Source organism: Epinephelus fuscoguttatus, linkage group LG1, assembly GCF_011397635.1.
Source record: "Epinephelus fuscoguttatus linkage group LG1, E.fuscoguttatus.final_Chr_v1".
Taxonomy (NCBI): Eukaryota; Metazoa; Chordata; class Actinopteri; order Perciformes; family Serranidae; genus Epinephelus; species Epinephelus fuscoguttatus.
The window spans coordinates 32,457,833-32,479,419 of record NC_064752.1 but is presented as its reverse complement, the minus strand read 5'-3'; the positions used below and the strand labels follow the sequence as shown (position 1 = coordinate 32,479,419).

At 41.5% G+C, this 21,587-nt stretch overlaps 1 protein-coding gene across 1 annotated transcript in view; it reads left to right on the top strand.

Annotated features, from left to right (window-relative positions):
- The window catches only part of LOC125886951 (vitamin D3 receptor B), a 36,583-nt gene extending 15,767 nt beyond the window's left edge, over positions 1–20,816 (top strand). The window contains exons 3-10 of the mRNA XM_049573354.1: positions 2,490–2,637; positions 4,624–4,754; positions 6,065–6,261; positions 7,762–7,861; positions 8,837–9,017; positions 11,358–11,509; positions 13,574–13,690; positions 14,354–20,816. Of these exons, the coding sequence (XP_049429311.1) occupies positions 2,492–2,637; positions 4,624–4,754; positions 6,065–6,261; positions 7,762–7,861; positions 8,837–9,017; positions 11,358–11,509; positions 13,574–13,690; positions 14,354–14,607 (1,278 nt within the window). The 5' untranslated portion in view covers positions 2,490–2,491 and the 3' untranslated portion in view covers positions 14,608–20,816. The remainder of the gene's footprint in view (positions 1–2,489; positions 2,638–4,623; positions 4,755–6,064; positions 6,262–7,761; positions 7,862–8,836; positions 9,018–11,357; positions 11,510–13,573; positions 13,691–14,353) is intronic.
- Positions 20,817–21,587: the final 771 nt, after the last annotated feature.

Sequence of the window (21,587 nt, the reverse complement as noted above, 5' to 3'; positions counted from 1 at the left end):
CTGTTTGTCTGTGCGTAACAGCAGTCTGTTGGTTATTTACACACTGTCCATTTCAATAACTTTGTCAGCTGACAAACTGCACCGGGCTCAGGGTCAGGTTTGGTCAGGAAAATGCGGCCCAAGCCACTCTAGCGTGATCACCTGTGTGTGTGGCGGAACTCCGCCGTGCGCGATACAGAAAGCAGAGGAGAATTGTTAACGCGTGACCATGTAGAGACAGAAATGACACGATACCAGAACACCATAAATAGTATATTGTTGCTTTATTATATGAAGTGTCCGTCGCGCAAAATAATATCAATGGGAGCTGTGGGCAGGACATTGTTACACAGCGTGTGCCTGTGACTTCAGGCAGAGAGACTGCTGCATCAGAGCAGAAGAGCACGTTTTAAAATACATTTATTTTATCAATTAGTTATTAACTTTTACTATTTTTAGCAGATATTTACTGATATCGTCTCATATCGATTGCAGGCCCCTGAATTATAATTGAGTAATGCAATAATTGAATCGAAATCATATCATGGCAGACTTTTTTAAAACAACACATTTTGTATCGTTGTCTAGAAAATTTATATAATACCATATCATAATGAAACTTGTGATTTACACCTCTGGTTGTGTAGGCTACATGGAGTGTGAATGCTTGAAATGTAAAACCTGTGCCCATTTATATTACATTACCTGGATGAAGTGTGGTGGCAGTGCTGATGTGATCAACCATATTGTTTTGTTAAGACAACAAATTTGTGTAATATGATTATTGATTACAGCAGCTTTCATTGTTGTGTATGTTCTGAAGGACCTTTGACTGAACATGTGTACCTTAACTCTGCACAGTGTGAGTCGGTGGGTGGCAGAAAGAAGCACGTGTTGTGCACTGAGACAAGTGGAGAAGTTTAGGACACAGCCTATCCTATTCTGTCACTGGAGATCAGTTAGTTATCATAACAAAACAAAAGTGTTGTGACAGTAAATGTTGCACCGAGAGTAAATAAAATGCTATATTTGCCAGGCAGTGTAGATTTAACCCACTACATCTGTTCTCTTTTTCGTCCGTACAGTGTGAGGTTCGTCACATCAGCTGGTTAGAGCTCAGTGTTTAAGGAGCCCAGTGATGTCACTAATAATCTGATGTGATTTCCCATCAACCTCTGTGGTCTGTTGTTTATCGGAGTTCAGTTTAACCTGTTTGCAGACTTCCTTCCACAAATATTTGCTGTCAGTTATTGCTCCTTCCAGTCGTGTGCATATTTACTGTTTCGCTGTTAACCGCAGCAGTCATCGTGTCAGATGTTCCCAGTTGAAGCATGTGGTGCTGAGATACAAGACGTCAACATACTGTAGAGGCTTGAGTCACTGCTGTCTATGATGCCCGCAGCAGTGAGGAATTGAAAAGATCCTCTGTTTCCTTTCTTGTTGTGACCTTTTGTTTTAACAGGGACTACATGTCCTGTTGGCCGGGGACATAAATTGTTTTAAAGGCATACTGTTCATATTCACGGTTGGGCTCAACAGGCAAAACAACTTGCATGAGAATACAGTTGTTGCATTTACAGGAGTATATAAGACTTTTCGCAGGGCCCATGGTTTTTAATTAGATATGAGTGATGGAGTGATGTGTCACAACATTTTAAATTATTCAGCTGGGCCCTTACCTCATTGGCTGTTGATTTGTGAGTTTGTTGAGGTTTGTATCGGTTTAGTTACCCTCCCCTCCCTCAGCCCTCCATCTCCTTCCATCATTTGCTTCGCTTTCACTCTGCAGTGGAAGCAAAGAAGAGAGTAAGAAAGGAGCTTTGTGAAAAGGACAGTGATTGTTTGTTTATGAGGATGCTAGCCTTGCGGTGACATGCCTTTTTTTTTTTTTTTTTCCCTCCCTCTCACGAGGCTGTTAAGTGAAATAGATACTCGCAGCACTATGTAATCAAATGTAACCCAGATCCAGCATTTTGGAGTGGAACAAGAGTTTTTCCATTTGATTCATATGGCTCCAGTTCCTCACCCCTGGACAAAAACACTGGAGCTCACTTCCAATAGGGAGACTGGGGACGTGAATATGTCCTGAAGGAAAGGGACACTGTTTGGTTGACTTGGAGACAAGGTGAAAAGAGATGTGTCTCATTTGGTGTCTAGTTTTTACAGCAACTTTGTAAGAAAAAAAAAACAGATGATGGTTGAAGTAGTATCACCTAATTAACAATATTGTGGTAGTTCTTTTTAAATGACTTTTATTATTCTCTTCTCATATATCTTGTGAGGTGCAACACTGAACAGATTATAATTTCATATAATATCCTTAAATTTATTTCAGATGTTAGAAGTTGGCAGCCCAATTCATGTTTTTTCTCTCTTTTTTTTCTCGTTTCATCCTGATTGGTGGCAAAGTTATTGAGCAAGTGAACGGTTTGTACAACCAGGAGCTGATTTCATTTCTCTTTTTCCTCTCTGTAATTTGTCATTCTCCATTTAACCCCCTCTCTGTGTAGTGATGGAGTCCACAGTCGTGAGTACGTCCACTCTGGCCCCTGATGAGTTTGATAGGAACGTGCCGCGGATCTGCGGTGTGTGTGGCGACAAAGCCACCGGCTTCCACTTCAACGCCATGACCTGTGAGGGCTGCAAGGGTTTTTTCAGGTACACAAATGCATATGTAATGTAACGGCTCTGCCGTTAAGTCGACACAGATTGACATATTCAGTGCATGCACACACAACCAGACTGAGCAGGCCTCGTATAGCAGCACGGTTGCTCATATCACCCTGCTGAAAAACAAAGCCATGCATATTGACTGCAAAGTTATTGACACATGTACACATTAGCATACAAACACAGGTCTGAACTTGCATATATAATGGCCACCCACACATGCACACACACACACGGACATTAAATGTAATTACCACCCACAGTTACATAAGAACACACACAAAACCACTGACAACATCCGAATTTGCACTAATGCCCAGCAGCAACTAGAGAATACAAATGAGCTCGGACCTGTAGTTAATGCCTCGGCTGCTGCCGGATCTTTAGGTCTTTTTAAACAGAAATTCTGCAGTAATGCTGTACAGACGATCTGCCATCTCGCCGGCTTTGCTTTTTGCACTGAACCAAAGAGCGCCAGCATTATGAGGCGTGTTGAGTAATACAGCAGCGTTGTAGTCTAGTGTGTTGGCAGTCACACACAGACCCCCCCCCTCCCCCCCCCCAAAATTATGTGTTTGTAGCAGACCTGCAATGATCAATCAACTAGTTAAACTGTTAAAATAATCAATGAATATATATATAATAATTTGATGATTGATAAAGCAGTGGGGGCATGGTGGTGTGGTGGTTAGCACTGTCGCCTCACAGCAAGAGGGTTTCCGGTTCGATCCCGGGTGTGGGAGCCCTTCTGTGTGGAGTTTGCATGTTCTCCCCGTGTCAGCGTGGGTTCTCTCTGGGCACTCCGGCTTCTTCCCACAGTCCAAAGACATGCAGTTTGGGGACTAGGTTAATTGATAACTCTAAATTGTCCGTAGGTGTGAATGTGAGTGTGAATGGTTGTCTGTCTCTATGTGTCAGCCCTGCGATAGTCTGGCTAGCCCGATGTCAGCTGGGATAGGCTCCAGCCCCCCCGCGACCCTCAAGAGGATGAAGCGGTTTGAAGATGAATGAATGAATGAATGAATGATAAAGCAGTTTGAGTAATATTTTTTAGGTGAAAAACAAAACAAATATGTCTATTTCCAGCCTCTTAAATATGAATATTTTCTGGTTTCATTACTCGTCTGTGACAGTGAACTGAGTGTCTTTGGGTTGAGGACAAAAAAAAGACATTTGAGGACATCATCTTGGGCTGTGGAAAACTCTGATCACCATTTAATCGACAATGTAAATAAGAGTTAGTTGCAGCCATAGGCAGTGGAATAACAGCACAACATTCCCACCTTGAACAGGCTGTGTAAAGACGGCTGTTGATACACACGAGTTTCCAATTTGACCAAAGACAAAACTAGAGCGAGTCATGATTGTGCGAGCTTGTTTGTGTTTGATGTATCCGCCCATTTACGTCTGTTCCTTTAGGCAGCGTTGGTGTTTAAAGGGAGAGGATGAAAAAGACGGATGTTTAATAATCTTCTTCCTCGTCTCTCAGCTGGCCCGTGTTTGAACTCTCCCCATGCATGCTTCACTGTGTGTTTTTGCTCACATCTGTGTATAAATGATCAGACATACTGTCCCTCATTGACTAAATCACTATGCTTTGCGTCACTGTTTGGCAAGACTCATCTTTTACCCCTGGATTCCTTGGCACACATCCATATTTATGCTGTTCACTCACAGTCCCGGGCTTGAAGCACAAAAATATTTATCCAGTTCCACCATGATTATTATTTGTGCACGGCACTGACAGTGCCCTTTTTTTTTTTTTTTTTTTTTTTTTTTATAAAAATCATTCAGATTGTATGCCCAGAGCTCACATATCAACGTAGTGACAAACATGTTCAGACACACACATACACACACACTCTTTTCTTAATAACTTCAGTGATTTATTTTTGAATTATACTTTGGTGTGTTTATAAGCTGCTACACGTGTGTGTATTTTAACAGACTGTAAAATGTATACAATTTATTTAGGCGCAGTATGAAGCGCAAGGCCACCTTCACGTGTCCCTTTAACGGCAGTTGCACCATCACCAAGGACAACAGGCGCCACTGCCAGGCATGCAGGCTCAAACGCTGTGTGGACATTGGCATGATGAAAGAGTGTAAGTATGACAGGTGACCCATATGTCTTCAGAGCAACACTCTTAACGCTACACCTAGTGATTTAGGGCATGTAGCTAAATGTGGAGTAACTCTTTTGGGTTAGATGCGTTGTGCTTGCAATAAATGATCATGTTAGATTGTACAAAGCATTATGTTATGTAAGTTTCTGTGTTTGTGGTTGCCCAGCACTGTTGAACGTGGATCAAAACTATGTCCTGGACTCATCCAACACCACCCTCCCACTTACACAAATTAGACAGTGATATACTGCGTATAAATTACATTTAGTCCACAGTTCTTGTTTCTTTTTTTGGATGGATAGTAAGATTTACACAACTGCTGTTTGTAGATTTGGGGGCCTACTGTCCCTCTTGTATATATTATGTAATATTTGGACTGAGGTCAAGTATCTCTGGGTCTTTGCCCCCATTAGCATGTTGACATGTTCTGTTTGAACGAGTGGAGCCTCCTCACATTGTATGGAGTAAGTATACTCCATCTGAAGTTTAAACACCTGCTGTTATGTACAATCTAGTGAGGCCTCTTCTTTCCTCACAGTCTTGTTTATTTTCACGGTCTGCAAATAGCAGGTACATTCTTTTTTTTCTTGTTTTCTCCTGATATATCCGGATATTGTCCCCAGGCCTCTTTTAAGCAAAGGCCTCTCTCACTTCCAGCTGAATGTTCTTTCCCCTCAGTGTTTCTGGGAACACCACAAGAGCGGTGGCACCGACACTGCGATTTACTGTACGCGGAGAGGAGCCAGTGGCGTTGCTGTTGCAAAAACAGCAGCATGTTGTTGAGACCCAGCTCTCTCTCTCTCTCTCTCTCTCTCTCTCTCTCTCTCTCTCTCTCTCTCTCTCTCTCTCTCTCTCTCTCCGGCTCTCTCTCTCTCTCCGGCTCTCTCTCACCAGCTCTCTCTCTCTCTCTCTCTCTCACTGGCTCACTCTCTCTCTCACCGGCTCTCGCTCCCTCTCTCTGTCTGTGAGCTAATTCAGTGGTTAGAACAACAAGGAGCGAACAGAACAAAGACAATGCGTTCACTTGTTCATTGCAGCAGGGGTCTCCATATGGTCCGTCCCCTCCCATTCTCTTCCTCCAGAGAATAACAACCCCCCCACCACCACCCAACACCACATTGACATAGCTGTCATCACAATGTACAACACAAGTACACCACCTGTTTTTTTGCTTATGTGAAAACTGTGTTCTCCAAGCATGTTTTTTTTTTAAAGTTGTATTTTCCCATGTGTGTTTACAGTTCTAACACTCTCGTTCCCTCTTTGTCTCATTATAATCGCACCCTCAGTCATTCTGACAGATGAGGAAGTGCAGAGGAAGAAGGACCTGATTCAACGGAGGAAGGACGAGGAAGCGCAGCGTGAAGCAGAGAAGGAGGCGCGGCGGCCCCGGCTCAGTGAGGAACAGAGTCAGGTCATCGCCACGCTGGTGGAGGCGCACCACAAAACATATGACGACTCCTACTCTGACTTCTGCCGCTTCAGGGTTTGTGTCTTTATATAGTTATCCAGATTTATTTCTATTCATAAATTTCATGGGACTTAATAACAAAATAGAAGTACAGCTGATATTGTTGTGATGCAGTTTCAGCTCTGTTAGAGTAATATTAGCAATTATACTGCTTACAGCCAATCCCAATATACTCCTTGCCCCTGCAACTTAGCCTCACCCCTCGGTTTTGTGCGTACACTTATAGGGGTAGGGTGTCTGGATCCTTGCTGGGATAGAGGGGTTTGGTTGATGTGTCAGGGCTACATGGCCCTCTAATACAGTTACCTCAGAGGCACACATCAGTGTTGTGAGAAATCGATGGAAAGATGGCAACAAAAGACACCAACAAAATTAATAAAGATTTTAAAATGACGATAAGCATTGTATTATCTCAGTTTAATGTTGTTTCAGTGTTTAATGGTCCTTTTATTTATAACAACGGTAGTTGCCATTATGCGGATGTTTCAGTAGCTAACTAGCCAGCTAGCTAACACTATATTGTTATTGCACATTTGTGCACAATGGTCCCACATTTTGTAATATTTCTATGTGGCATCTCTCCCCCTTGATGGCGTTTGACAACCGAAATTTAACTCAAGTCCAGCAGCTAAGTTGCTATGCTTTTTACCGCTCCTCTAATATCAGTGCAGACTGGCACGGTAGGAGCACGGGTTGCTAGCATTAGCCTACAGATCACCACTGCTGGCCTAGTAATGAAGCATTGTGCTTTTTTATATGATGATGAGCAACTGATAGTGTGAACTAATTGTTAGCATCCTGACAACCACAAAAGGATCGTCCCGTCTGTTTACATGAATGCCTGAATTGTCAACTACTGATGATGTTTCAGGGTCTTGAAGGGTTGTTCTATTTCTTAGGGGGAGATTTGACCCACTACCCCTTGTAATCTTGTTCTGAAAGGCAAGATGGAACTCGAAAACATGGGGTAGGGTTAATAACTTAAAAATGGGATTGGGTCTTAGACTGGCAGTTTGTCACTTTCACAGAGGTAATTACCTTATCAGCACACTCACACCACATCAGTGTTGTTTACACACATCGGAATTTCCCCCTGCTTCAGTTTTGTCCCACTGCTCATCAACAACAGTTATGTTTTGTAATGTTTACGTACAAAAGCCAGTGGCCCATTTTTCCTCCGAAACTATGTGTGATCATCCAAAACACCTCTATCTTTTCAGTCATCTAACCTGTAGTGGTGCTGACTATTCTATATCAGATTTCCATCTCAGCCATGCTCAAGTTGAGTAACTCCATCCCATTGTTTCAGCAGATATTTAACAAACCTGTACATTCTGTATTTTTCAGAATTCTGAACACAAATTGACCAGCTGTGTGTGAGATTGTGAAACGCTTTTATTTTAATGCATAAATGTAAAATATTCCAAGATTACATGAAATGGTTTTTATTTTTGGTGACTGGACTTACTTGAAAATCCTCCAGTGTCTTTATGTGTGTCCTTTTCTCCTGCCCAGCCTCCTGTGCGCGAGGGCCCAGTGACGCGTAGCGCCAGTAGAGCTGCCTCTCTCCACTCTCTGTCTGATGCGTCCTCTGACTCCTTCAGTCACTCTCCAGGTAAGAGACACGGTGGAGACTTTCCTCAAAATGAGGTGAAAAGAGTGACTGTTCAAGGTTACAGAAAAAACCTGCACATTCCTGTCATAGGAATCATCTAGAAACAAATTTTACTTAAAGAAGGAAGGATAAGTATCACCTCGCTGGAATTATAACTGACTGAAAGGAAATCAACTTAACCTTCACTAGAAAGTAATGCTATCTCACACACCAGGTTTTGAGAGAATATTGTCATGAAAGTTAATGCCTACCTTAAGGGGATACTTTTTTTTTTTACTTCACTGTTTTTAAAGGTTAGTTTGGATTCACAATCTAACTGATTGAGGCAGCGGTAGACCAGCAACTCCCATGTTCTGTGCAGTAAAACTACTTATTCCACTAACGATTAATAACTACCTCATACAACCCCACTTCAGGAAGTCCAAACCATCCCTTTAAGACAGCCGTGTTTTCCAGTTCAGCTGTTTGCTGCTGGCGCATCTGTTATGCTGCTTTCTGAGAATCCAGCGGAAATTCTGTGAATAACCTGCTTCTCCCCCCAGACACCTGACTCCTACTAGTAAACATCAGTTCATTAACGCATCCGTCACTAATGGAGTGAACACAGCGAGGGACACGGTCACGTGGCTTACCGCCAACACTCAGCGGAGACAAATGACTCAAAACAACCCCGGCCAGCTCTGCATGCTTCACATGTTGTCGTAGCTGTCATCCAAGCTTTCATCTCACTCCTACTGACCTGACACTCGTGTATTTTCAGATGATCCTTTCCATCAACAAGCCCCCTCTGTTCCATGATTTCTCTCTGTCCTCTCAGCACAGAGCGTGTCTATTCACGGAGGAATAGTGTGACATTGTGATGCTTTGTGTAAGAATGCTTTTCTCTCCCCTCTTTAATACGGTCTCCTTTCTTCCCCCCCTTTTTTCTCTTCTTGCCTCCTCTCTGTTCTGCTGTCTTCATCCTGCTCATTGCAGAGTCAGTAGACACCAAAATGAACTTCAACAACCTGCTGATGATGTACCACGAGCAGGGCAGCAGCCCTGACTCCAGCGAGGAGGAGGTCTCCAGCTTCTCCATGCTGCCCCACCTGGCTGACCTGGTCTCCTATAGTATCCAGAAAGTTATTGGCTTTGCCAAGATGATCCCTGGGTTCAGGTGTGTGTCTGTGTCTGTCTGCTCTGTGTGCGTGTAGCCAGAAAAAAACATGCCTTACTGACAGTATTTGACTCCAAAGCTGATGAAGAAGATTGATTGTGTTTACATGGACATGAATAACCCATTTATGAGGCTTATTCCTGGATGTAGTCAGATTCTGGATATGGTGTTTACATGAGAATAGAAAAATGGGGTTATTCATATTCCCGGTATACACGTAAAATACTGATTACTGCACTCTATATGGGCAGGCGCGTGTGATGTTTATAAAAACAACCCAACCTACTGTGCATTTACTACTGCTTGACAACTTTGCTGTCAATTTCCTCTCCGCTCTGATCGCCAATAGCTGTCTGCTCTGAACACCGACCACCATCTCTTCCTTCTCTCTGTCTCAAAGCACACACACACACACACACACACACACACACTACGTGCTGAGCTAATGTTATTCCTGATAGCAGCTACGCTGATTCCAGCCTGTCACTGTCACAACCGCCATGTGGGACAGGCGAGCGGTGAATTAAAATATGCAGCAGCTTTCATTACCAGAAGACAAAAACTGTGTTTTCTGATCACCCCAGAAGTAAGATGCTTTTGCTGCCACCATTGTTTGTATTTCTGTTACGTCATTTGGCCAAAGTTGCGCCTGCAGAGGCAGTCGGCAGTTCTCAATAACTGGGGCAAGGTGTAATACACGTCACTATTCTGGTGGGGTTTTCTTTGTAGTACTCCAAGCAGCATACTGTGGTTTTTAATAAAGAAGATAATGTGTATCTGGGTTTCTGAAAACAGGATGTGGTGTTTGCATGCTCAAACACATTAATAGGATACTTTTAAAACACAGTTATAAACCAGTTATTCATGTCTAAACACACTTACTGTCTTATCAAATTCACAGTTACAATACAAGATGGCAAGAAAATTTGTTCGTTAACAGAAACAGGTCTCTGATAATATCATGCTGCTATTTCAGTCTCAGGCTGTGCTGTTTTGGATATCACTGTTACATAGAGGTGTTTACATGTCGTGGAGTGACTCTTTACCCAATTGTGCATCGAAGACTTTGTACACCTACTTGTTTTTCTGCCCCATTAGTCGATATTGTGCCACAGTGATGGCTATGGTCTAAAGGCCACAGATTACTGATACTGTATATAACAGATAGCTGACACATTGTGGAAAATCTTATGTTGGGTTGTTCCTTCACTGCATGAGGTTATACATTTGCCACAGTTATGTTGTGAGTGTGAAGTTCAGCCCTTTGTGTGACAATCACCTACTAACACAGTGTGTTAGTAGGTGATTGTCTAAACTTTAGAGGAAGACATTCTGATGGCAACGGCCTGTCTGTCTCGCATGCACACCCTGAGATTGTCTATCTGATGATCACACATTTTTGAAGAACATGTGATTGACCGATCGCAGGAAGCTGTCCTTTTGTGTTAGAGGTTGAATGGCCCAAGGTCGATTCTTAAGAGATACGAGGGAGAATGCAATATCTTAACCTTGAAAATAGAGCTGAGTAAATGGAATATGCATACGTGTGGAAAACACAAGCCAGCACATTATTTGTGACTGTAAAGGCAAAATCACAATGGCTGGCCGAGGCCTTTTCATTGTGCCTTCCTCACATGGCTACTGCTGCCTTTCAGTGTGTTTGTCTCTCAGTGTGTTGACAGGGACAGAACACTCACTGTCTCGGGGGGGGTCACCCCAAAGTTGAGGCTAAAACAAGTCGGGGCCTGTATTTCCTGAAAGTTGTCGTTCCCGTTTGCAGCGAGTGATGGACGTGCTCGGATTACCTTTGGAATGTTTGTCCACTTATGATCTGCTCCCTAAAGCCCTGAAAAATACTCCAGACCTCCCCTGGAGAAATGCAGGGATCGGCTTATGTCTCCTGCTAGTTCAGTAGTGTCATTCTATAAACATTTAAAAAACTTCATAACATTACTAGATGCAGGATTTTAGCATGACAGCATGACTTTGATTTTATCAAATGAATTTTCTGTACAGTGAGACCGACTACGGCAGGAGGAAGCAAACAGAGAGAAATATTTTAGATGTTTTGTCGTCCTGCAGAGCATCTATCTGATAAACTTGGAAGACTTTGACTGACCTTAAACCTGTTGTCAGTAAACCACTGATAAGCAAAATCCTCTGAGATATACCATACAGCTGACATATTGCAGATATGTTGTTAACCTTTTGCTGGATCACTTTGCTGTAAAATTAAACATGACCAGCACAGCACGATTAAGGTTTTCTGAGGACTATTAGTTTAATAATTTGCTATTTGTGGTTCACTAACTTAGCAGGTGACATCTCCTCTCCCTGCAGGGAGCTGACTGCAGAGGACCAGATTGCTTTGCTCAAGTCCAGCGCCATCGAGGTGATCATGCTGCGCTCAAATCAGAGCTTCAACCTGGAAGACATGTCCTGGAGCTGCGGTGGGCCTGACTTTAAATACCAGATCAGCGATGTCACCAAAGGTCAGTGTAAACTCTGCCACGTGTACAGTCTGCAGTGAAGACAAGCTAATGCTCAGGACTATGCATATGCACGCTCGTCAACTCATTTTGTTCAGCTGATAGCTGAAGAAAAGAAGCACTTGTTACACATCAGCTCTTTCTATTCAGAGCGCAACAGAAGCAGCCTGGAGTTAAGGAAGTGACCGGATCATTAGTGTGGGAGTACAGAAAGGTTACTGGCAGTCGCCTGTGTGCACGCCCATAGGAAAAGGACGCTAATACACGTTTTTCTGCTAAACCAGTCTAACATATCCGCAGAGGCCCCTGTGGGCAAGGCTTTCATTTACCTTTCAAACAAGACTCCTCTCTCAGGGATCAACCAAAGAATGTCACTCCTGACCTGCTCACCACACAAAACAACCACTGTCTGGATGAGGAGAAGCTGCTCTGTTGTGCTCTTCTTAAAATATCCCTGAGGAGTTGACATGAACATAAATGGAATGCAGATGTTTTCTCATACAGTAATCGGTAGTATACAAATATGTCAAAACAAAGTTCAAATTAATTCTGCCTCTTGTTTCATAGTGGCAGCTCGTTAGTAAGATTTTGAATGCAACATTGAAGTTATAGTTACTGCTGTACATCATGAAAATGTCCGATACCTGAGTTTCTATTCAATCGAAGTGACATTTTTTAATACTTTTTCCAGAAAAAAGTTGTTAAACTCAACTTTACAATCCACCAGTTATTAATATTGTGTTAACACAAACAGATGTCCAAGACCGTTTCTTAGTGAGACACAGTATAAAGTAAGTAATTATCCAACTTCAATTGATTTATTAATTACAAGGATTAATTTATCTGAAATAGGGATGCACTGAAATTCTGGGCAGATATTATTTGTGTTTTTGTTTTGTTTTTTTGGCTCTTTTGTGCCAGGGAAACTAAGAAATCTTCATTATGAAGAATAACTTAACTGTTTTTCAATGATGCAGACTTTAAATGACCACAAATTCAATCAGACACATTTATGAAACAGCCTTTAATATAACCTTCTTTCACATGAAAACCGTCTTTTAAAAACCGCATGAAAAGCCCTTTTAATATATATATAATAAACCCTAATTCCCTCTCTTAATATCTTTTTTATATTGTCGTGAAAACATCTGTAAATCTCTCCTTTAAACAGCTGTATTTATTCAGTTCTCTCACCCTAAACTAAACTTTGCAAGATTGCATTTGAACACATCATGGTAACATAATTTATCTTCTTTAGATGTGAGTCTCGCCCCCGACCGCTAACAGCTAACGATAAATATCTCCCCTCCTGCCGAGTTTTACACGGATTTGTTAGCATTATCAGGGAAACAATAAGATACGTTCCCTGATGTGTTGATAGTGACTTTCCTGCGTCCTTTTGTCCTGACGGCGTCCCAGGGAAGATCCCTGTCTGTCTCAAACAGATTTCGGATGTCTCTGGGACGTCATGATCTGTCCGTCTGCACAAAATTGTTGCGACACAACAGAAAAACCTAGGTCAATGCCAGTCAACAAGTTGAATATCGGCCAATACTGATGTTTGGCTAATTAATCATTGCATCCCTAATCTAAAAAATAATTTGATGCTAACATATTTAATGCTAGAGGCACAATTTAGTCTGCACTCAGAAAGCATTCAGGCTCAGTACACAGCCCCTGCCACAGAAATAGGAAATGGAGGTGTAGTCATATTAATCAGTGAAACCTTTTGATCAGTATTTTGTATGGCTTCTCATTTATGCATCTCCATAAACACACACACACACACACACACACACACACCCAGAGATGGCATATACACCGATCCAATTCAAATTTTCTAATTAAAAGAAATTCTCAGCCGGCAGTTCTCCGTTAAAATAAACGTGGGAACGCACAGCATTCAAGAAAAAAACTCCTCACCAGAGATGATTCCAACAGGCAAAATGAAATATTAATAAGTTAGCGGGATGGTAACGTTCCCTGGGGGGCCTCTCTTCTGTGATATAGTGTGGAGCTGATTCTATGTGCTGCACAGACAGTAATGATGTGCTGCATCCTCTTTAGCGGGCCACACTCTGGAGCTGCTGGAGCCACTGGTGAAGTTCCAGGTGGGCTTGAAGAAGCTCAACCTGCGGGAGGAGGAACATGTGCTGCTGATGGCCATCTGCTTGCTTTCTCCAGGTACCGTGGGTCTGACTGTGCGGAGGAGGGAACGTATAGAGGGTCATGATGAATTGTTTATGAGTGATCTTCTTTGCTTTTTTTTTATTCCAGTAGAGAATGTATTCATTACAGCTTTAGTTTTGGCACAAGATCAACTTAAATATTTTATTGATATGTATATTTTGGAGATTATCCGAAGCATTGTTTGCATCTGTCAGTCAACATAAATCACATTGACGTGCAGATCACTTGAAGAGTTTCGTGTCTCTCACGAGCATTAGCCTTTATTTGAATGCACACTCGCGTACGGTATGCATTCACTGTAGATGCAGTGCATGTATTATACATGTATAGTTATGCAAGCAGGCGTGTGTAACTGAGTGGATATTTGCATTCCTGTGTGTATACAAGGCACCTCATTATTCATTGGATGTGCTCCCCTGATCTAAAATTAGCAAGTCACCTGACCAGAACAGTAGAAGTAAACACAAAGATCGTGCACGTTGATGGTAATTTACAACCGGACTGATTGTTCTGTGAGACAAGTGTTACCCTGTAGTAAACACTCGCACTGTAATCCTTACTTTTCCAAAACATTTCAGATGTAACAGCTAATCTTGGTTGCCTTTTAGCTGTGTAACAGCTATAAATATCTTAAGACTCTTCCCTCCCCTCCTGCAGACCGCCCAGGTGTGCAGGATCACGCACGGATCGAAGCCCTCCAGGACCGGCTGTCAGAGACCCTGCAGGCCTACATCCAGCTCCACCACCCAGGAGGACGGCTGCTCTACGCCAAGATGATCCAGAAGCTAGCCGACCTCCGCAGCCTCAACGAGGAGCACTCCAAACAGTACCGCTCGCTGTCCTTCCAGCCGGAGCACAGCATGCAGCTCACCCCGCTGGTGTTGGAGGTGTTCGGCAGCGAAGTGTCCTAGAACCTCTGAGCCTCGGTGGCGGAGAGGAAGCTGGAGACGAGACCCCCACCTGGGGGTAAAAATGGAGGGAGGGAGCTGAGGATGTGCTGGATGGACTAAATGGAGATGTTGGGTATGAAGCAAGTGGAAGAGAAAAAGTTTGTGTTTTAAGTGTGTGCGAATGTGCGTGTGTGTGTGTGTGTGTATAAGTGTGTTGTCTCGTCTAAAGAAGTCTATCTTGGCATACAGACCAAGGTTGTATGGAGAGAAAGCAGATGTTAGGAGACGCAGTAAACAAGGAAACGTCATTTAATACAAATTGAGCTACACATACAACTTCTGCCTATATACAGTGTTTTTGTCTGTATTTAAATCAACAAACCGCTGCTTCAAATGCCTGGACATTTTGTGTGTGTACGTGACGTACACACACCCACACAACAAACACACTCAGTTATTCATTTAGCCATTCAGTTGAGCTACCTCTTTGTTTTACTGGGGTTGTTTTACATCACCTACGTGAAACAGTAACTTTTACACAGAACAATTTAGATACAGTACGGAGGACATTTCAGTTCATCGGTGCAAACGCAGTGCCTGCACATTACCTTTTGAGTTTTTGGTGTTCCAGAACTTTTTTTTATTTTGTTGTTCATCTGCTTCTCTCCAAGGCAGCGTATGTATATGACTGTGTATACAATTCAAACACATGCCTTTCGCCTTTCACCAAAGGTATGGTCAACTACTTTCTCAAAAAGCTTCCAGTACCTAAAAATAACCGCGCTGCTCCACAGCTCGTTTCACGTGTGCAGCCTTTCAACATGCTAGCAAGTTGTCTGACTAGCCTCACAGCCTATGAAAGAAGAAAACTTTCGTTATTTAGGTTTATACTGCAGAGTACAGAGCATAGTCTGTAATTTAGTGAGGTTTTGATAGGACTTTGGGGTGCCTGGTTTTGAGGTGAGAATTAGCCACTAAATGTGTTAGCTACTTTTACACTGCTAACTTGTCAATCAGAACGAGCCTGCATTATGGCTTGTTGCTCTCTTTTGAAATTGTTTTTCCTTCTTCTTGGCTTTTGTTTAATTGTTTCCCTGTAAATAGTTAATTACTACCACATGTATCCTAAGCACTGTTATACCACCACCTTTTACTCAAGCCTATGTATTGATATACAGTATATGTTATCACAGATTTTAAAGGGCTAAGATGCCAAATCTAACTGGAATAGTAAATCGAGGCCAAAGCAAGGGGCCTGTCTTGTTAATATATAGCTGCAAACCATACTTGGAATTGGCATATATACTGATGTAATTGCAATGGATGTTTGTTTTGTTTTATACGTCATTTCACCTCTAAAAACAATTCCATGAATTGTTCCTCCTCAGTATACAGTGAGCTCGGTGGGCGGAGAGCTTGGGAAGCTGCTTCAGACCTCCACAGATATCACACCCCTTTCGTTTCTGACAGGGAAGTGGATTTTCTAGAATGTCTGAGGGCCTGGCTGTGGCGGCGGTGTGCACCTCTACACCCAGGCCCTCCTGTTTGATGATGTATGCTGCGCAGCCCTCTAGTGGCTGCATCGTGTAAATACCAGGTATATATGTGTATATATATATATATATATATATATATATATACACATATATATATAAATATAAATATATAATATGTCCGCCGCTGTACATAGGGCTACATAGATATTTCTCAAGGCTAATTTTTCCAGAAATATATATGCAAATACAATATTGACCCTTTTTTTGTTTTGTTTTTGATTCATTATCACTACGTTCTGAGACACTATGCTCTTTTGTTTTGACTTTGATCATGTTTTTATTGGTAAGAATGAGTTAGAAAATGGCTTAAACAGGGATTGCTTGTGTATTTGACTCAGTCAAATTATTATTTGTTTAGTGGTGGGTTGATGTATTTGCCTAATTTCCAAGGTTCATTTTCAGACAGAGGACGAGCTAAACATACTGTGCTGCTCTCTAATATAAGCCATATAGATCACTAAGCTAGTTATACACCTGATACATTACAGTGCATCAAAAGGATGACTCCAGAGCCTTGGATATCCTCATTATATAATCGTCTAAACTCATATGCTATGTATCCACGGCTCTTGGAAGATAAGCTTGTATATGATAGGAACTCATATGCCTTCTCTCTGCTGTCAGTCATCTTTGGCTTATGCTTCATCAGACAGCATCTAATGGCTTATAAACCAAACTGCCAAGAGAATTTCAACGCTTAGGTTTAGAGGCCAGTAATGTATGGCTTGCTGCATGTTGGATTATGGTAAAATTACATGAGATGATGTGGGTTTTTTTTGTTTTTTTAATATCAAGACAATTCCCCAAAGAAGTGTAAAATCAAATTTTTGCAGCTGAGTTCACTTAAAGCATAAAAGAAGTCATTTGCAGAGATGACACAAGTCTCGTACTTTTCTTGTCTTCGATTTGCTGTGTGACAGAAGACATTAGTTTAAATGGTTCCTGTGACTGGCCATACGGGCCTCCTGTGTCAGACCGAGAGCAGGCTGGAGTTACTCTGTGATCTTTGAGGAAAATGGTGAGAGAGAGAGCATGTGTTTGTCGTCGAGCTGGATGTGTTCTCACAATTGCGCTGTGAGAAGTTGTTGTTGCTTTAATTTGTTCCACCCACATGGTTTTTAAACCTACCGTAGAATTTTAAAGGTCCAGTGTGTAGGATTTAGGGGGATATATCGGCAGAAACTGAGTATTATATGATAACCTTTTCTTTTTTTGTCTTAAGTCAACTGAAAATAAGAATCGTTGTGTCTTTTTGGTATCCTGTAATGAGTCCTTTATATCTACATAGGGAGTGGGTCCTCTTCCATGAAATGTTGCACCGCCATGTGTCTACAGTAGCCCAGAATGGACAAACCAAACATCGGCTTTAGATAGGTCCATTCACTTTTTTACATTGGCCACAGTAGTTTGCCGCCCCTTCGTAATGAGCTGAACAGCACCGTAAAAAAAACCCTGATTTTTAACGTGAAACTGCTTTTTTCAGTGTTTTTACCAGTTTAAATCACCTGGTCTGTTTTTTTTCTTGGGGGATAGGGAGAGAAGACTTCTGTAGGATAATTTTGCTCACGGTAATAACCTTCTGAACAATGAACGCTGATAAAAATCCCCACCTGGGAGTTCATTCTCGGAACATTGGAGAAGTTTCAGCAGGTTGCAATCTGCAGTCCTCACCACTAGATGCCACTAAATCCTACACACTGCTCCTTTAAGTCCATTCTCCGTCACTGTGGCTTTATTCCGACTCTTCATCAGTCACTGTGACACTCTGCAAGCTGGCAGTTGGGGCTGGATGTGGAGATGATCTGCGTAGCAGAGATAGTGAAATCGTTTTTGGATGTTTGCATATTGATGTAATCATGATAAGTTGGGTTTTCTTCATGAAAATCATTGGGATTATGTAGTGTGTGTATATACAGTGTGTATATATATATATATATATATATATATATATATATATATATATATATATATATATATATATATAAAATTCCATGTGACCCACAAATCTCACTACCGTGACTGAACTTTAAGGAGTTGAGGCTCGAGTGTCTTTAGGCAGTACCACTCATATGTATAGTATGTCAGTTTGATGAGGGGTATGATGTGCTTGGTTACTGAACACTGACTTTTGAAGTTTTTGAAAAGTCTCCACATTGATTTTCTCTGAATACATACTTCCGTATGTAGATATGGGTTTTGATTTAGTTCTATATTGTTTTTGAGATAGAGATGCAGTGTTGATTTGTGTATGTTCAATACAGCGGGAGGTTTGGTGAACAAGTAAGTGCCACGGGGAGAGTTCCCTCCACACAAGAACAGGGTAAAAGAGGAGTTGCTCTTGGGGATTTGACAAACCAAACAGGAAGAGTCTTGTGGATGTATCATATCGCTGTTATTTGAACAAGTAGATTTCAGTCAGTACTGCATAGCATCAGGGGAATTCTTACTTATCATAAGCAGGGAAACCCCCTTTTTCCATTTTATGACTAAATATGTGATTAAATGCTGTTTATGGGACCTTTTTCCCCATTTAATTCCCCACCCAACATACTGTACATAATATGCAAATACACTTAAATGTAAATATGGTGCATCCCCAGAGTCTCCGGTTTGGTTTTACCACAGTAGGCTGCTCAGAATCCGTAAGTTTTTAACTCTGCATTGCGGTTGTTGAAAATACTGGAACTTGGAAAAAAAAAAACCATGCGTCAATGGAAATCCGCCTCGAATTAGATGGCTCCATCTTTGGTGAGATTTCCTCGAGATTGGCAACATAACATAGTAACAATGCCTGCAATATACAACTCATGGTACACTATCACCAGCAAGCTTTACAGTTTATCATGTTAGTAGTGAAGTTTTTTGTATAACTGTTGCCATTACAAATCCTGTCTGTAAAAACATGTATGATACCATTCATAGAAAACAGTCAGCCATCTCCCACACAAAGGCTTTCAAGTCTTTTATTTTATTTTATTTTTTTTATATTTTTTTTGTTCCTCCCATTAGGACAGGGATTGTAATGGAATCAACTTAATTTAGTTCTTACAAAAAGGAGTGTCCACAATGGATGTACACCATAATCTACCTAAAAAACCTACCTCTTTTAGCTCAGATTTTGCTTTAGCATTAAGCATTTGCCTCTGTTTTTACTTTTGTAATATTTGTATTCATGTTGGTATTTATTGCTGTCTAATGAGTCATACTTCAATGATTACCTCAGAGATATCTCACAGATTTGGGAGAGTCCAGCTAATGAAGTCATTCATATATTATTTTTTTTTTTCTTGTACAGTTTTTTTTTCTTCTCAGACTCAGCATTGCCTTTTTTTTAACGCACAAAATACCAGGAGTGTTTTTAATATAGTGCCTGCACTCTGACCAACAAGGCTCAGACTGGCTAGGGTGAGGCTGCATTTACTCCACATTCTTATCCACATCTTTGTCCCTTTGGATGTGTGGGTGATTTTCAGCCACTGATGCAATTAATCCGGTTGCCATGTGGCTGATATCTACCTTATCTTAATATTTCCTCAGGACAAACTGAGGAGAACTTTGTGGAGTTTATCCAGCTGTAAAGAAGGAACAACCTGAAAGACTTTGTGGCAGTAGGAGAAGCGGGAGGTGTGTTTGCGCTCCACTTGGTACTGTTAGCATGGTCTTTGCTCTGTAGTACGCCATCCTTACCTTGTCCCTCTTATTTGCCCCGCCATCCCCTTCATACCCTCCCCGTGTCTTCACCTCTCCTTCTGTCCTAAAGTCTACTCCCGCACCTTCATCATTCCCTGCCGATGTTTGGTCTAACAAGGGAATTAGGAGAAGTGAAATCCTCAGTATCCATGCAATGCTGCTTTTATCTCGAGCATCACCAAGTTGTGCGCTTCTGACACCACACAATGCAGGCAACATCCAAAATGCCACCCCCACCCCCAGCGGCGCCTCGTTGGATTGTGTCTTGAAACGCACACAACTTAGTGGTGCTCATTGGGAAAAAAAATAAAAATCCTTTCAGATCGTAGTATCATATTAACAGAGCAACTACTCACTTTGGTGAATTTAAACCAAGTTTATTTTGTATTCATGTCAAACTGCTTCAGGTAAACACTGAATGAAATAAGAGAGTTTTTATTGATCAGTGAATACTGAGGAACAATGTCGCCATGGTCACATCTACCCTGAGCTGTGTGCCATAACGTGTCCCTTTTAATGCAGGGGAGGGTGTTAATGAAGCTGGCTTCAGATGTTCCCCAGCTTAATTCCAACCAGAAGGTTGCCTGAGTGTGAGATTGGCCTCCTACTTAGTACTTATTCAGCCATGTGTATTGATCTTCTATGAGGAGTAAATTTGAATTTGGCATTGAATTGTCACCCTGCATTGTGCAACCCAAATCATGCCACATTGAATTAAAAAATTGCCCGAACCAACAAAAAGCACTTAATGTAATGTTTGTAACACATGCATACTGATGAATCTATTAGCCATAAACTGCCTGTGTAGGTCAGCATGATATGGCTCCAATTAGCAAAATAAAGTTAGGTCACCTAAATTTTAATGTAATTGCAATTCATCTTTTGTCTCTTTTTTTTTTCAAAGATCTTTTTTCTATTATAAATTGGTGTTTATGTAATGTTATTTTTGTCAGATGTTTTGCAAATCAAAAATAAACAGTTGTACATAGCAGTGGGCTTCTGTGTGATTCCTATACATCACCACTCTATCACTTTAATGCACTATGAACAGAGCTTATTGTCTTTTAACAGTTATTTAGAAACAAGTATATATTGTTCAAAGAAATGATGCACCAACTTCACACAAGAACATTTCCAAGTGCACCCATGGTACCAGTTACAGGGGATTTATGATAAAGTGTGCTGTAGCATGTCGATTCCTCCCTGGGCAGAGCCATGTTAACACTTTCTGAAGGCGTCTCAACTTTTTGTGATGAAATTGGACAAAGGGTTTGACTCCCACTAGACCACTGGTTCTCAACATTTTGTGTCATGGACCTCTAAATTGATAAACATCACGTCATGGACCCCCATTTGGTAAGATTTGCTTCAGGGAGCTTCATCTTCATCAAAGACTTCAAATGTTAAAAATGATTCAGACCAGAAATCTAGAGCTTTCAACTACAGTTGGGCAGATAATCATGGAGGAAGTGAAACCTGAGATCAGAATAAACACTCATAAAACTCTTACTCACAGTGGGCTCACTTGTGAATTAAACCGTGAAAATGAACCACTCCCATATTTCTACCTCCATTTTTAGACCTCCCTCAAGGACCCCTGGTTTAAAACTGTTGCACTAGGTGGTGTAGCAACAGTAAGTAGAAAAAACAAAACAAAAATAAAAATAAAAATGAGAGGGTACCACACCCATAAAGGAATATCCATCCATCCATCCATCCATCAATCAATTTTCATCCGCTTATTCGGGGCCGGAT